This window comes from Chrysochloris asiatica, unplaced genomic scaffold (genome assembly GCF_000296735.1).
Source record: "Chrysochloris asiatica unplaced genomic scaffold, ChrAsi1.0 scaffold00268, whole genome shotgun sequence".
Taxonomy (NCBI): Eukaryota; Metazoa; Chordata; class Mammalia; order Afrosoricida; family Chrysochloridae; genus Chrysochloris; species Chrysochloris asiatica.
Genome location: NW_006408786.1, coordinates 2,353,045 through 2,366,102, shown reverse-complemented (window position 1 = coordinate 2,366,102; position 13,058 = coordinate 2,353,045). Strand labels below are relative to the sequence as shown.

The 13,058-nt window shown below is 46.7% G+C and overlaps 1 protein-coding gene across 2 annotated transcripts in view; it reads right to left on the bottom strand.

Annotated features, from left to right (window-relative positions):
* The window catches only part of PKN1 (protein kinase N1), a 32,088-nt gene that overhangs the window by 5,064 nt on the left and 13,966 nt on the right, over window positions 1–13,058 (bottom strand). For both annotated transcript variants that reach the window (XM_006874290.1, XM_006874289.1), the window contains exons 5-12: window positions 8,358–8,503; window positions 7,693–7,906; window positions 6,828–7,022; window positions 5,670–5,779; window positions 5,437–5,580; window positions 2,497–2,572; window positions 2,275–2,416; window positions 2,094–2,187 (exon numbers count right to left, since the gene is read on the bottom strand). In XM_006874290.1, coding sequence (XP_006874352.1) covers window positions 2,094–2,187; window positions 2,275–2,416; window positions 2,497–2,572; window positions 5,437–5,580; window positions 5,670–5,779; window positions 6,828–7,022; window positions 7,693–7,906; window positions 8,358–8,503 — 1,121 coding nt within the window. The remainder of the gene's footprint in view (window positions 1–2,093; window positions 2,188–2,274; window positions 2,417–2,496; window positions 2,573–5,436; window positions 5,581–5,669; window positions 5,780–6,827; window positions 7,023–7,692; window positions 7,907–8,357; window positions 8,504–13,058) is intronic.

The window sequence follows — 13,058 nt, the reverse complement described above, 5'->3', positions numbered from 1 at the left end:
TTTTTTTTTTTTTAAACTATTAAACTTTTACTTTTCCAAGCATTCTGCAAGGTGCAGAAGCTGAGTCTGGCAGAGGAAGCGAGTAAACAAAAAATGTAGGAAGCTGGTATTATAATCTTATTTGTTGTTGTTAAGCGCCTTCGAGTCAGTTCCGAATCATCGCGACCTGGTATAGTTTTCCAAGAGCAGCTGGTGAGCTTGAACCACCAACCCTCCAGTTCAAACCAACTTTGCAGTCTAGCGCACTAACCCACAGCACCACACCAGGACTCCTATAATTGTATACCCAGCATCTATTCTGACTCATGTCAACCCTGCACGTGTCAGAGGAGAACTGTGCTCTTGGGTATTTTTCTAGATATAGTCTACAAGTGGGCTTCAAAAACTTGGTGGAAAAATGAGATTCAAGATCATGGAATTTTGTCACCACAAAACCACAGAAGCAAAAACACCAGAGGAAGTTCCATTTTTCTTACACTCACAATTGATGACATTCCCATTTTGCATTTCCCACCGGACAGCCTGTTTGGGAAATCAGTCCCCCAGCACCTGGGGACTACTTCATTCGTAACAGCTGCATAAGATTCCACTTCGCCCAAGCTTGTTGCCATTCATTTGCCCATAAAAAGCCGCTGCAGGGAGCCACCTAATCCTAGTCTTGTGCACGTGTGTGAATATCCAGACTAACTGTCCAGAAGTTGACTTTCTGGGCCAAGAAATGTTCATTTTTAACTCAACCATCAATCACCAAAAGCCCTTCCAAGGAGACACATCATCCACGTCCCACAGTGCCTGCTTTTTCACATCCTCTCCAGAATTAGATGTTATTGAATTTTTGGACTTTTTTTTTCTGGCCAATCTGATGTTGTTGTTGTTGTTGTTATGTGCCATGCAGTCGGTTCTGACTCATAGCGACCCTGTACAGGGTTTCCAAGGCTGTAAATATTTACGGGAGCAGAAAGCTTCATCTTTCTCCCACGGAACAGCTGGTAGTTTCGAACTGGTGACCTTGTGGTTTGCAGCCCGATTCGTAACCACTACGCTACCAGAGCTCATCTGATAGGTATCTCTAATTTAATCCCATGATAATATGGTATTACCTTAAAAAAAACGTGATGGGGTATGAAACACATTTGGTGAGGTGCACAATGGCGGATTAAGCTGTTACATGAGTCTACCATGTACACAGCTCCTAGACTGGGGTCGGCAAACCTCATCCCACAGGCCAAATGCACAATCCTACACTTGTTTTCATACATACAGCCTGCGAGCTAAGGATGAGTTTCACATTTTAAAGTAGCAGTAAAACAACCAACATAAGGAGAATAATATTTCTTGACATTTAATATGATATGAACTTCCCACTGTAGTATTCATTACAGTCTCTGGTGGTACAGGTAAGGCAATGTGCTCAGCCGTGAATTGAAAGGACAGAGGTTCGAGTCAACCCCGAAGTGCTTTGGCAAAAAAGCCTGGTGATCTACTTCCGAAAAAAATCAGCCCTTGGAAACCCTACGAAGCACACTTCTACCCTGGTCCACACAGCGTCACCACCCGTCAGTCAAAATCGACTTGACAGCTACTGGTAATACAGCTTTACTGGAACCCAGCCTCATCCATTTGGTTATATGTCTGTCTGTGGCTGTTTTTGTGCTATAAGAGCAGAGACTGTCTGGCCCACAGAGCCAAAAATATTGACAAGCTGACCCTTTACAGAAAACATTTGCCAACCTGTGACCTAGATCAAGATGAAGAACATTCCATCAGCTAATAGGCTCCCTCGTGTCCCTTCTCTGTCAATACCCACCATCCAGAGGTAACCACTAGCTGGACTTCTGTTATCAACGTGAGTTTTAAACATGCTTATTTGGCAGTGCGCTGAGGCACAAAGAGGTGAAACTGTTTGCTATGGGTCACACAGCAGGGTTGGAAATTCAGTGACCTTTGTTACTGAGTTCACAGTTCTGCCAGAGCTGTGCTGTGTGGTCTGGGGAAGTTACTAGTGGTCTCTGGGCCTTCAGTTGGGAAGAAGCCAGGAACAGAGCCACCCCACCCCAGCTGCTACCCACAGGAAGGAGGCAGGGGATGCTCACCAGGCTGGATGGGCTGGAAGGAGGCTCCAATGGACTCTTCTGGGGTGAGCTGTCGGAGTGGGACCCAAGACGCAGCTTCTCTACAGAGATGTCACTGCTGCAGAGGGAAAGGGCGTGTCTGGGACCCAGCACCCTGGTAAGCAGCAAGGGGCAGCCAGGACCCCAGGGTCCTCCTGCTTACCCTGTGGACCGGGCCTCAGGTCCTGGTGAAGCCCCTGGACTGAAGGTGGCCGTGGCTGTGGCATTGGGGATGAACCTCCGAAGCAACCGTACCCACGTGGCAACGTCAATGTTCATCTGCCTGGCGCGCTGAAATGCCTTCCCTGAAGGGAAGGGGCAGGTGTCACTGGACATGACACTGCCCAGGACCCCAGGCCTCACCCAACCTGGCTCAGACCCTCACCCTGCTGCTTGGAGAAAATTTTCTTCTGCCTTCGGAGCCTCGGGATCCTCTCAATGACAGGGTTCCGGAAGGTGACCTGCAGGGAAAGGGAAAGGTGAGGACTCCTCACCATGCGAATCTGGGCAGTTCAGGGAGGAAGATTTTAGGAGGAGAGGTGTGTGCATCCAAACCTCCAGGCAGTTCATACTACTGTGGCATCACAACCAATCCCAGAGTACCATGGGACAATAATGTTGTTGTTAAGTGCCATCGAGTCAGTTCTGACCCATAGCGACCCTGTATAGGGTTTCCGAGGAGCAGCTGGTGAGCTTGAACCGCCAACCTTGTGGTTCAAACCAACTTTGCAGTCCAGCACATTAACCCACAGTGCCACACCAGGACTCCATGGGACATTATTAAGGGGCCAAAAACCAATCCACTGCCAGTGGGCAACTGCCTGAGGTGCCTGCCATATTACAAAGGCACCAGGGAGGAATCTGATCCACCAAGATGGACTCGATCCTACAGTAGCTAGTGCTGTGCCTCTCCAGCATCAGCATCAGCATCACCTGGGAACGCATTCACAATGCTTTCTCGGCCCCCACCTCAACCTCAACCGACCGATCAGAAACGCTGAAGGGGGCTGTGGTTGGGGTTTTGGTGATCTGTTTCAACAACTCCTCCAGGTGAGGCTAGTGGCCACTCACATTTGGAAGCCACTGATCTGGTTTATTTTCCCAAACTCAAATACATTCTGTTAACTGTTGTTGTTAAGTGCTACTGTGTCAATTCTGACTCATAGCGACCCTGTATAGGGTTTCCAAAGAGCAGCTGATGAGCATGAAGTGCCGATCTTGTGGTTCAAACCGACCCTGCGGTCCAGCGCATTAACCCACAGCGCCACACCAGGCCTCCCAAACATATCCTTCTTGTTGTTAAGTGCCAACCAGTTGGTTCCGACCCATAGCGACCGCTGTATAAGATTTCCAAGTAGCGGCTGGTAAATTTGAACTGCTGACCCTGTGGTTCAAACCAACTTTGCAGTCCAGCACATTAACCCACAGTGCCACACCAGGGCTCCCAAACATATTCTAGAAGGTACTAAAATTACATAACTGCAGTGTTCAATACTGTCTCTATTAGCCACATGTGGTCATTTAAATTTTGAAAAATTATATTAAGTAGAATCAATGTCTCTCCTAAACTGTTGTTGTTGTTGTTGTTAGCTGCCATCAAGTCGGTTCCGAGTCATGTCAATGCTGTATGCAACAAAACGAGACCCTGGCCTGTTGTGTGCTATACTTACAATCGCTGCTAGGTTTGAGCCTTTATTGCAGCTACTGTGTCGTTTATCTCATTGAGGGTCTTCTGACCCTCTATTTTATCAAGCATGGTTTCCTTCTTTAGAGACTGGTCCCTCCTGATAATATGTCCAAAGAACGTGAGGCAGAATCTTGCTGTTCTCCCTTCTAAGGAGTATTCTGGCTGCACTTCTTCCAAGACAGGTTTATTTCTTTTTCTGGCAGTCTATGGTATAAACAAATCTGTGTTGGAAGACGTACAACCAGAATGCTCCTTAGAAGCCAGGATGGCCAGACTTCATCCTTCATATTTCGGACATATCTCCAGGGACCAGTCTCTGGAGAAAGACATCATGTTTGGCAAAGTGGAGGGTCCAAGAAAAAACAGAAGACCCCCAATGAGATGGATTGGCACAGTAGAAGCAGCAATGGGCTCACACATAGCAACGACTGTGAGGCTGGCACAGGACCAGGCAGTGTATTGTTTTGTTGTGCATCAGGTCGCTTTGAGTTGGTACTGATTCAACGGCACCTAACAACAACAACGTGGACTATTTAGTATTCTTTGCCAACACCATAATTCAAATGCTCCCAGTCTTCGTCAGTCTTTCTTATTCAGTGTCCAGCAAATTTAAAGAATTTTATTAAGTAAAATTGTAACTCCAGTGTTCTCCACTGAATTAGACAGCACTTTAGTAGAGACATAAGAATAAAAGAAGATACTAATGGGCCAGGAGGAATGCTTCCAAATTTGTCCTCAGTCACCTACTGCCATTCACCACTTGCTTTTGGAGAGTTTTCTCAATGAAAGAATCATTTCATTACCCTACCAAGTGAAGTCAGAACTTTCTCTCTATTCATCTTTCTTTCAGTGATCCTCAATTATTGACTCATGTAAGAAGTTTTACATAGGGGTAGGAATAAAAGAAGATATACAAAATGGGGCACACATGTATGAAAGGGGCAAATGTAAAGAACTTTCTAGAATGTCTGTAAAGCATTTAGAATAGGGCCTGTGCTATAAAGGGTTAACTGACAGTATTATCATTAAATATTATTATTATCAACATTATTTAGACCAGGGGTCCTCAACTAGGAGACATTTTTTTTGCAATGTCTGGAGACTTTTTTTTGTTGTTATTACTGGGGAGAGTGGGATGCGACTGTCATCTAATGAGTGAAGGACAGGATGCTGCTAACTACTCTACATGCACAGGACACATTCCACCACAGACACTGCGCAGCCCCAAACGTCCATAGCACTGGAGCTGGGACATTTTGATTTAATCCCAACGCCACTGCAGAAGAATCCTTCTGTACCTAACTGCAGTTCTGGTGACAATGATACAACATGACATAACATTCATTTTTGCTTTGTTCTTGTTTGTTTCTTCTGACTTGGTAAAACTGTGTGTTTTTTAAAAATATTCTACGTCAACAAAATCAACCATAGCTAAAGTCATGTCACTAATATGACAAGTTATATGTACTCTTCTATCAAAGTGCAGAGACCAACTAAAAAAAACATCATCCCCTTCCAGAAACTGGGGGTACAAAGGAAGGAAGCATTTTCGTCTGAGTCAGGGCTATACCTCAGCCACAAGGCAGCCCTGGGATTCTTTGTGTCTTGGGGGTTAGGGGTCAGGGCTTGGAGCTGTACCTCAGCCAACAGGCAGCCCTGAGGTTCCATGTCCAGCTGTACTTCATGTCTCTCATTGTCCAAGAAATCCTCCAACTTCAGGAATTTGAGGGCACACAAGCCCCGCTGGTCACGCCAGAACACAGCCAACTCCAATTCCCGTGCCTGAGGGAGAGGGAGAGGGCTGTCACTTGGGGTGTCTAAGGCCCAGAAGCCCTCCTCCTGTAAGCCTTGTTGTCCCCATCTCAGCTTACCCTCTCCAGCTCCAGGGTAAAGCTCTGGTCCCAGGCACTGGGACCACATGGCTTCCAGGACGTCTGTCCCACCACCGTGTTATCAAGCTTCAGTACAGTGCTGACATCACCTGTAGAGGGAAGGGGGCATCAACAAATTCTGGGAACGGTCCTTGTTAAAAAATGTGGGGAGTGGGGGTTCTTGCCTACAGAGATTTCCCTACTTCCCTGATAACACCGGCTGTGATATCTGCTCAAAGTTTTGTCCTTTTTTCCAGTTGATTTTTGTGTGTGGTATGAAGTAGGGATCCAAACTAATTTTTATTTTACATGAAATTCCAATAATATACTCCTAAGTAGTTACCCTAGAAAAATGATGTAAGTCTACAGCAAGAGACACACATATACACAATGTTTATGTTCTGTGCTGTGGAGTCGATTCCGACTGTGTAGGGTTTTCGAGGCTGTAAATCCTTATGGGAGCAGAAAGCCTCATCTTTCTCCCATGGAACAGCTGGTTGTTTCAAACCTTGAGGTCAGCAGCCTGATTCATAATCGCTATGCTGCCAGAGCTCCTTAATGCTTACATAGTAGCTCCAATCTAGAAACATCCAACAGACCATTAACACGTGAACTAATATACAAATTGTGGTATAGTCTTATTACACTGAATCAACTATGAAACTGATGATTTAACTATTTTTAAATTGTTAAAGTACTCAACAGTTTGATATGGCTCAATCTAACACAGGAGCTACTCAAACAGCAAGAACACTGAATGAGTGATGGCTGCATTCAACGATAAGGGTGAGTTTCCCAAATACCAATGAATGAAAGCAATACATTCTGCATCACTCCATCTATACAAAGTTCAAACGCCAGGCAAAATTAAACTTATATGCGTAGTGTTCTGAGAAGCATACACAGAGCAAAAATAATCCAGAAAAGCAAGGGAATGAGAATTTTAAGTCAAGAGAGAAGCTTCTTCTAGAACAGAGTTGAGGAATTGGTACTAAGGGCTTCTACGGAGTTGGCAATGTTCTATTTCTTGTTATTCTTTTTTATGTACATTTTTGACTATACGCATTAGCTTTTGAAGTGTTACAAATGTGGGGTAGCCCAGGCCACCCCACAACACATTCCATCTCAATCCTCTGGGCTCCGTGACGCTCCACTCGCCTGCATTTTCAGCTTCCGCTTTGAGGCTGCTCCGACCACTAAGACTTCCGCTCCGGCTGTAAAGCCCCCGGGTTTGGCGGCTCAGGAAGAGGGTCCGGCTGTCAGAAGTCCCAGAGCCCATGGCTGAGGGCGAGGGGTTCCAGGGGATGGTCTCTGGGAGGTCTCTGCAGCCCACCACACGCACCTCCAGTGTCCCTGTGGGAGGGGCAGGCTCAGTGGGGGCTGCATCTGGGGCAGGCCAGGGGAAGTGCAGGCAAAGTAAACACGTCCAAAATGGGGAGTGGGGGGGTGGGGGTGGGATTGGGAAGGGGTCTGAGACATGGATGGCTGTGTCCCAGGCCAGAAATGTGGAACAAGAGACCTCAGTGCTCAGGTTGTGGCAGTCCGGGCTTGGGAGGGAGGGGTGCTGGATACTGGGGTGTAGGGACACCAGAGGTCCTGGACAGGTAGAGCCGAGTAGAACTGGTGGAAGTTAAGGTAGGACTGGGCATACTGGTCTGGTCAGAGGGGTGAGGCTGGCTGGACTGGGGGCTCAGAAGTTTGGGTTCAATGGCTACAGCTGATGTTCTGGGCTAAGAAACTGGGGCTGAAGGGCACAAGACAGGGTCAGGTTGGGGTGCCAGGTGAGGAGGACTGGAGTGGAACAAGGACAAGAGCCGAAATCCAGAACTAGAGGACAAGGTGGGCTGAAGATTCCAGGGTGTGTGTGTGGGTCCCTGTCCGGGAGAGTGGTGACCTAGGGCTGTGGATGGGAGGGTCCCAGATGCAATATAGTGTCCTGGTGCTGGGAGGCCCTTATGACAAGAGCTGGGGGTACAGGAATCTGCTGGGAGGTGCATCTAGAGCTGCAGGGGTCGGGGCCCACCTGTGAGCGGTGCTGGCTTGCACAAGGTGCTGTAGTACGTGGCGGGGAAGGGCCCGGCCAGGCGGACGCTGAAGGAGGTGGATGAAGCCGCAGCCAGCTCCTCGCGCAGCAGCCTTCCCTTGGGGTGGTCGGCTGGCAGCTCGGCGAGACGCCGCTCCAGCGCCTCCCGCAGCAGCCCCAGCTTCTGGTTGGATTCGGTAAGCTTCTCCTGGGCCTGCAGCAAGGAGGTCGGGCTGGGAGGCAGTCGAGCTGGGGGTGCAGGGGGACCTACCCCCTAGTGTAAACCCAGGTTCTGCTCCAGAATGTTTAACTCTCATCCTAGGCTCCTTCTCTCTAGAAGCCTGGATCCCAAACTATCTTGGCTCTAATCCAGGGCTCCTCCAAGGATCGGCCTCAACCCTCGCTGAGGCCCCTCCCAGTCAGAGCCCTCTTACAACTGCCTGGCCCAGGCTTAGGTCCCTGCACAAGCCCAGGTCCCATCACTCAGAAAACATCCTTTGCCAAGGTCCGGCCAGTTGAGGAGCTGCCCCCATCACTGGGCCTTACCACTAATAGCATACCGCCTCTTGGTTACGCTCCACCCCAGACAAGGCCAGTACAGTTTTGGTCCCACAGGCCCCACCCCTTTGCTTAGGCCCCACCCCTGCGAAGGCCCCACCTCTCACCTCGCTGACCGCCTTGCGGTCTGGCGTCTTGGCTGCACTGAGGAGGCGCAGCACATTCTTTGCGCCTTCGGCCACCGCATGCTCGACTCGGAAGTGGTGCCTCAGCTCCTCAATGCGCAGCTCCACAGCCCCGAGGTCTGGACCCCCTGCAGAAACAGGGCGGTGAAGCAAATTAGCAGATTCGGATCAACTAACACAAAGTGTACACAGGCAGCCTCTGGCAGGACCAGGTACACGTCCCACCACCCTTCCCACCCTCCCCGGGGAATGGGAACACCATCACCACTGTCACACAGATCTAGGCCTGCCACCTGAATGCAGAGGAGCACTGCCATAGGTCAGCCCACACCATCACAACACACCAACACCTCTGTGTCTGGGCACTGGGCCCAGAAGAGGGACCAGTTACACTATGGCACAAATGCTCAGGGCTCTAACCCCAACCAGGGAGAGTCCTAGGCACCTAATCACGCTGCCACATGGATGAGGCTCCTGGACAAGCAAAGAAATGTCATTACACTGCCACACAGGCTAGTACCCACAAGTCCAGAGACTCTAGGTCACAGAACAACAGGCTGGCAGCACACACAGCCTGAAGTCACAGATTGGCACAAGACACCATGTCACACAGATAGAGGGAAATCAGCAGCCACAGGCCCAAGGTTGTGGTCACACCCATGGCTGTAAGTGACTGGGACGACCTCCCAAGCTCACACGGGGGCACACAGTCACACTATCACCACAGGCATGTGGTGCTCACAGTGCACAGACAGTCACACGAACCCTGATATTCATGGGTACAGTGTCTTATGAACAGTCACACTGTCACCCCAGACCTGCTGTCACACAGCACTCACGCAACCAGACTCTTACATGGACAGAGACAGAGTCACACTGTCACTCACGAGTACTATGTTATCCAGAGCCACTGAAACACAACTATGCCATCACAAACCCACATAGATTCATGGTACCATTGAGTCAGTTCTGACTCATAATGACCCTTGGTGCAACAGAAGAAAACACTGCAGTTCTGCAACATCCTCACCTGCATGAACCCATTGTTACAGCCCAGCTCATTAAGGGTCTTCTGCTTTTACACTAACCCTCAATTTTACCAAACATAATGTCCTTTGCCAGGGGACTGCTCCTGCCTGATAAATAACATGTCTAAAGCTCCTCAGAGGATGTCCAATGTCCAGCTCTAGCATACATACAGATAACTTATAGTCTACATTTCACAGGTTCACAGATGAAGAGGAATTCTGCCCCAGAGTGCAATGAAAACCCCTAACGTCTCACCCATACTTGATTTAGATGATCCAGAAGATAAGATTTTGGACCTGGAATTGATTGAAAACTTTTGAGATGATGAGATGGGGTAAATGTGTATTGTACATGGGAAGAACATGAATCTGGGGGGGACAAGGGGTAGAATATTGTGGATTGAATTGTGTCCCCACCAAAATATGAGTTATAATTCCTCTATGCCTGTGGTTATAATCCCATTAGGGAATGAGTTGTTTTGTTATGTTAATGAAACAGGATTTTTCTAGAATATGTTTTAAATCAATCCCTTAAGACATAAAAGAGATTTATGCAAGCTAGGAACAGAGATGGAGCAAGACAGTTACCAAGTCGCATAAAGACGTCCAAGGAACCAGCTCTGATTTCGTAAATCTAGCCTCCTAAACTGTGAGCCAACGAAGCCATCCACTTGTGGTATGTCTGCTTAGCGGTATTAGATAACAAAATCAGGGTATAAATTTGATATTAACGGGTCTTCCTTCTTGTTGTTGTGTGGTCCCGCCAAATTGATTCTGACTCATAGTGACCCTCTACACAACACAACGCAACACTGTCTGGTCCTACAGCATCCTCACAACTGTTACACTTGAGTTCACTGCTGCTGCCACTGTGCCAATTCCTCTCAATGGGGATATTTCTCTTTTCTGCTGACCCTGCACTTTACCAAGCATAGTGTCCTTCTCCAGGGACTGGGCCCTTGTGATAATATGTCTGAAGTATGGGAGATGACGTCTCACCATGCTTGCTTCTAAGGTGCATTCTGGCTGGTCTTTATGTTATTGTTGTTAAGTGCCATCAAGTTAGTTGTGACTCATAGTGACCCAGTATAGGCTTTCCAAGGCTTTAAATCTTTGAGAGAGCAGAATGCCTCATCTTTCTCCGGCGGATCTTCCTTATTGGTATGTGGATATTATCCCATCATTGAAAGAACTGTAGTTCAAGATCCATCTTGAACTTTTTGACGATTCTCCTCTTCAATTTGGCATTCCCAGAATAGTGGACCAAAGTTACTCAAAATGGTCAATACCAGTCCATTTCAGCTCATTAACGACTATTTCCTCATGTACATGTGATTGCTGGACAATGAGTAAGGAAGACCACAGAAGAATTGATGCATGTGAGTTGTGGTGGTGGAAAAGAATATTGAAAGTACCATGGACTGCCAAAAGAACAAAGCACTTTGTGTTGGCAGAAGTACATCTGAAAGCTAGGACGGTGAGACTTCATCTCTCACACTTCTGACAGGTTAGTAGGAAGTATCAGTCCCTGCAGAAGGACATCATGCATGGTATAGTAGAGGGTCTAGGAAAAGGGGGAGCCTTAATGAGACAGACCAACAGACTGGCTGTAGCAATGCACTCAACAGAGCAAGGATTTTGAGGATGGTGTAGGACCAGGCAGTGTTCACTCTGTTACCTAGGGTAACTGTGAGTGAGAACCAACCCAACAACTTCGAACAATGCCTAAAACAGCAGCCTTCAAGTGTTCCATTTCATTTCTAACAGTATTCAATTTTCTTAGATTCATACTTCAGACATTCTAGATTCCAGTTCCACCACTCATCTGTCAGTCTGTCGTACTGTGGGGGCTTGGGTGTTGCTATGATTCTGAAAGCCATGCCCCAGTATTTCAAATCCCAGTAGGCTCACCCATGGTGGACAGGTTTCAGCTGATCTTCCAGATGAAGACACACTAGGAAGAAGGAGAGATGGGCTACTTCCAAATATGTAGTAACTGAAAACCTTATGAATAGCAGTGGAACACTGTCAGCACCAGAATATTAAATACTGAAACTGAAGAGCACTAGAATATTGCCAGATATAGCGCCGAAAGATGAGCCCCTCAGGTTGGAAGGCACTCAAAATATGACTATGAAAGAGCTGCCTCTTCAAAGTAGAGCTGACTGTGATGACATGAATGCAGTAAAGTCTTCGGGACTTTCATTTGTTGATGGGGCACAATTCAAAATGGAGAGAAACAGCTGCAAACATCCATTAATAAACGAAAGATGGTATGTATGAAGTATGAATCCAGTAAAATTTGAAATTGTCAAAAATGAAATGGAATGCATAAATATCAATATCTTAGGCATTAGTTAGCTGGAATGGATTGGTGTTGGCCATTTTGAATATGACAACCACATGGTTTACTGTGCCAGGAATGGAAAATTAAAGACGAATGGTGTTGCATTCATCATCAAAAAGAAAATATCAAGATCTATCTTGAAGTATAAGGAGCTCTGGTAGCGTAGTGGTTACGAATCGGGCTGCGAACCTTAAGGTCAGCGGTTCGAAACTACCAGCCGCTCTGCGGGAGAAAGAGGAGGCTTTCTACTCCCGTAAAGATTTACACCCTCGGAAACCCTGTACAGGGTCGCTATGGGTCGGAACCGACTCAACGGCACTTAACAACAACAACAACAACATCTTTAAGTATAACGCTGTCTGTGATAGGATAATATCCACATGCCTATAACGAAGATCAGCTAATACCACTATTATTCAAATTTACTTACCAACCACTAAAGCCAGTGACAATGAAATTGAAGAATTCTACCAGCTTCTTCAGTGTGAAATTGATCAAACATGCTATCAAAATGTATTTGGTAATTACTGGCAATTGGAATGCAAAGGTTGGAAACAAAGAGGAAGGATCAGTAGTTGGAAAATATGGCCTGGGTGACAGAAATAATGCTGGAGATCACATGATGGAATTTTGCAAGGCCAATGACTTCCTCATTGCAAATACCTTTTTAAAACAACATGGACCTCACCAGATGGAATACACAGAAATCAAATTGACTACATCTGTGGAAAGAGATGGTGGAAAAGCTCCATATCATCAGCCGAAATAAGGCCAAGGGCAGACTGTGGAACAGACCATCAATTGCTCACATGCAAATTCAGACTGAAGCTGAAGAAAATGAAAACAAGTTCATGAGAGCCAACATATGACCTTGAACATATCCCACCTGAATTTAGAGATCATCTGAAGAACAGATTTGATGCATGAGACACTAAAGACCAAAGACAAGAAGAGTTGTGGATGACAACAAGAACATCATACAGGAAGAATCAAAAGGTTATTATGACAAGAAAGAAGGAAAAGGCCAAAATAGATGCCAGAAGAGACTCTGAAACTCACTCCAGCATAGAGATGTTAAAGCAAATGCAAGAAATGAAGAGGTAAAAGAGCTGAATAGAAAATTTCAAAGATCAGTTCAAGAAGACAAGCTCAAATATTATAAGCAAATCTGTAAAGACCTGGAGTTAGAAATCAAAGGAAATATTCAACATTTGTCCAGCTGAGGGAACTTAAGAAAAAATTCCAGCCTCGACTTGCAATATTAGGATTCTACGGGCAAAATACTGAATGATGCAGAAAGCCTCAAAA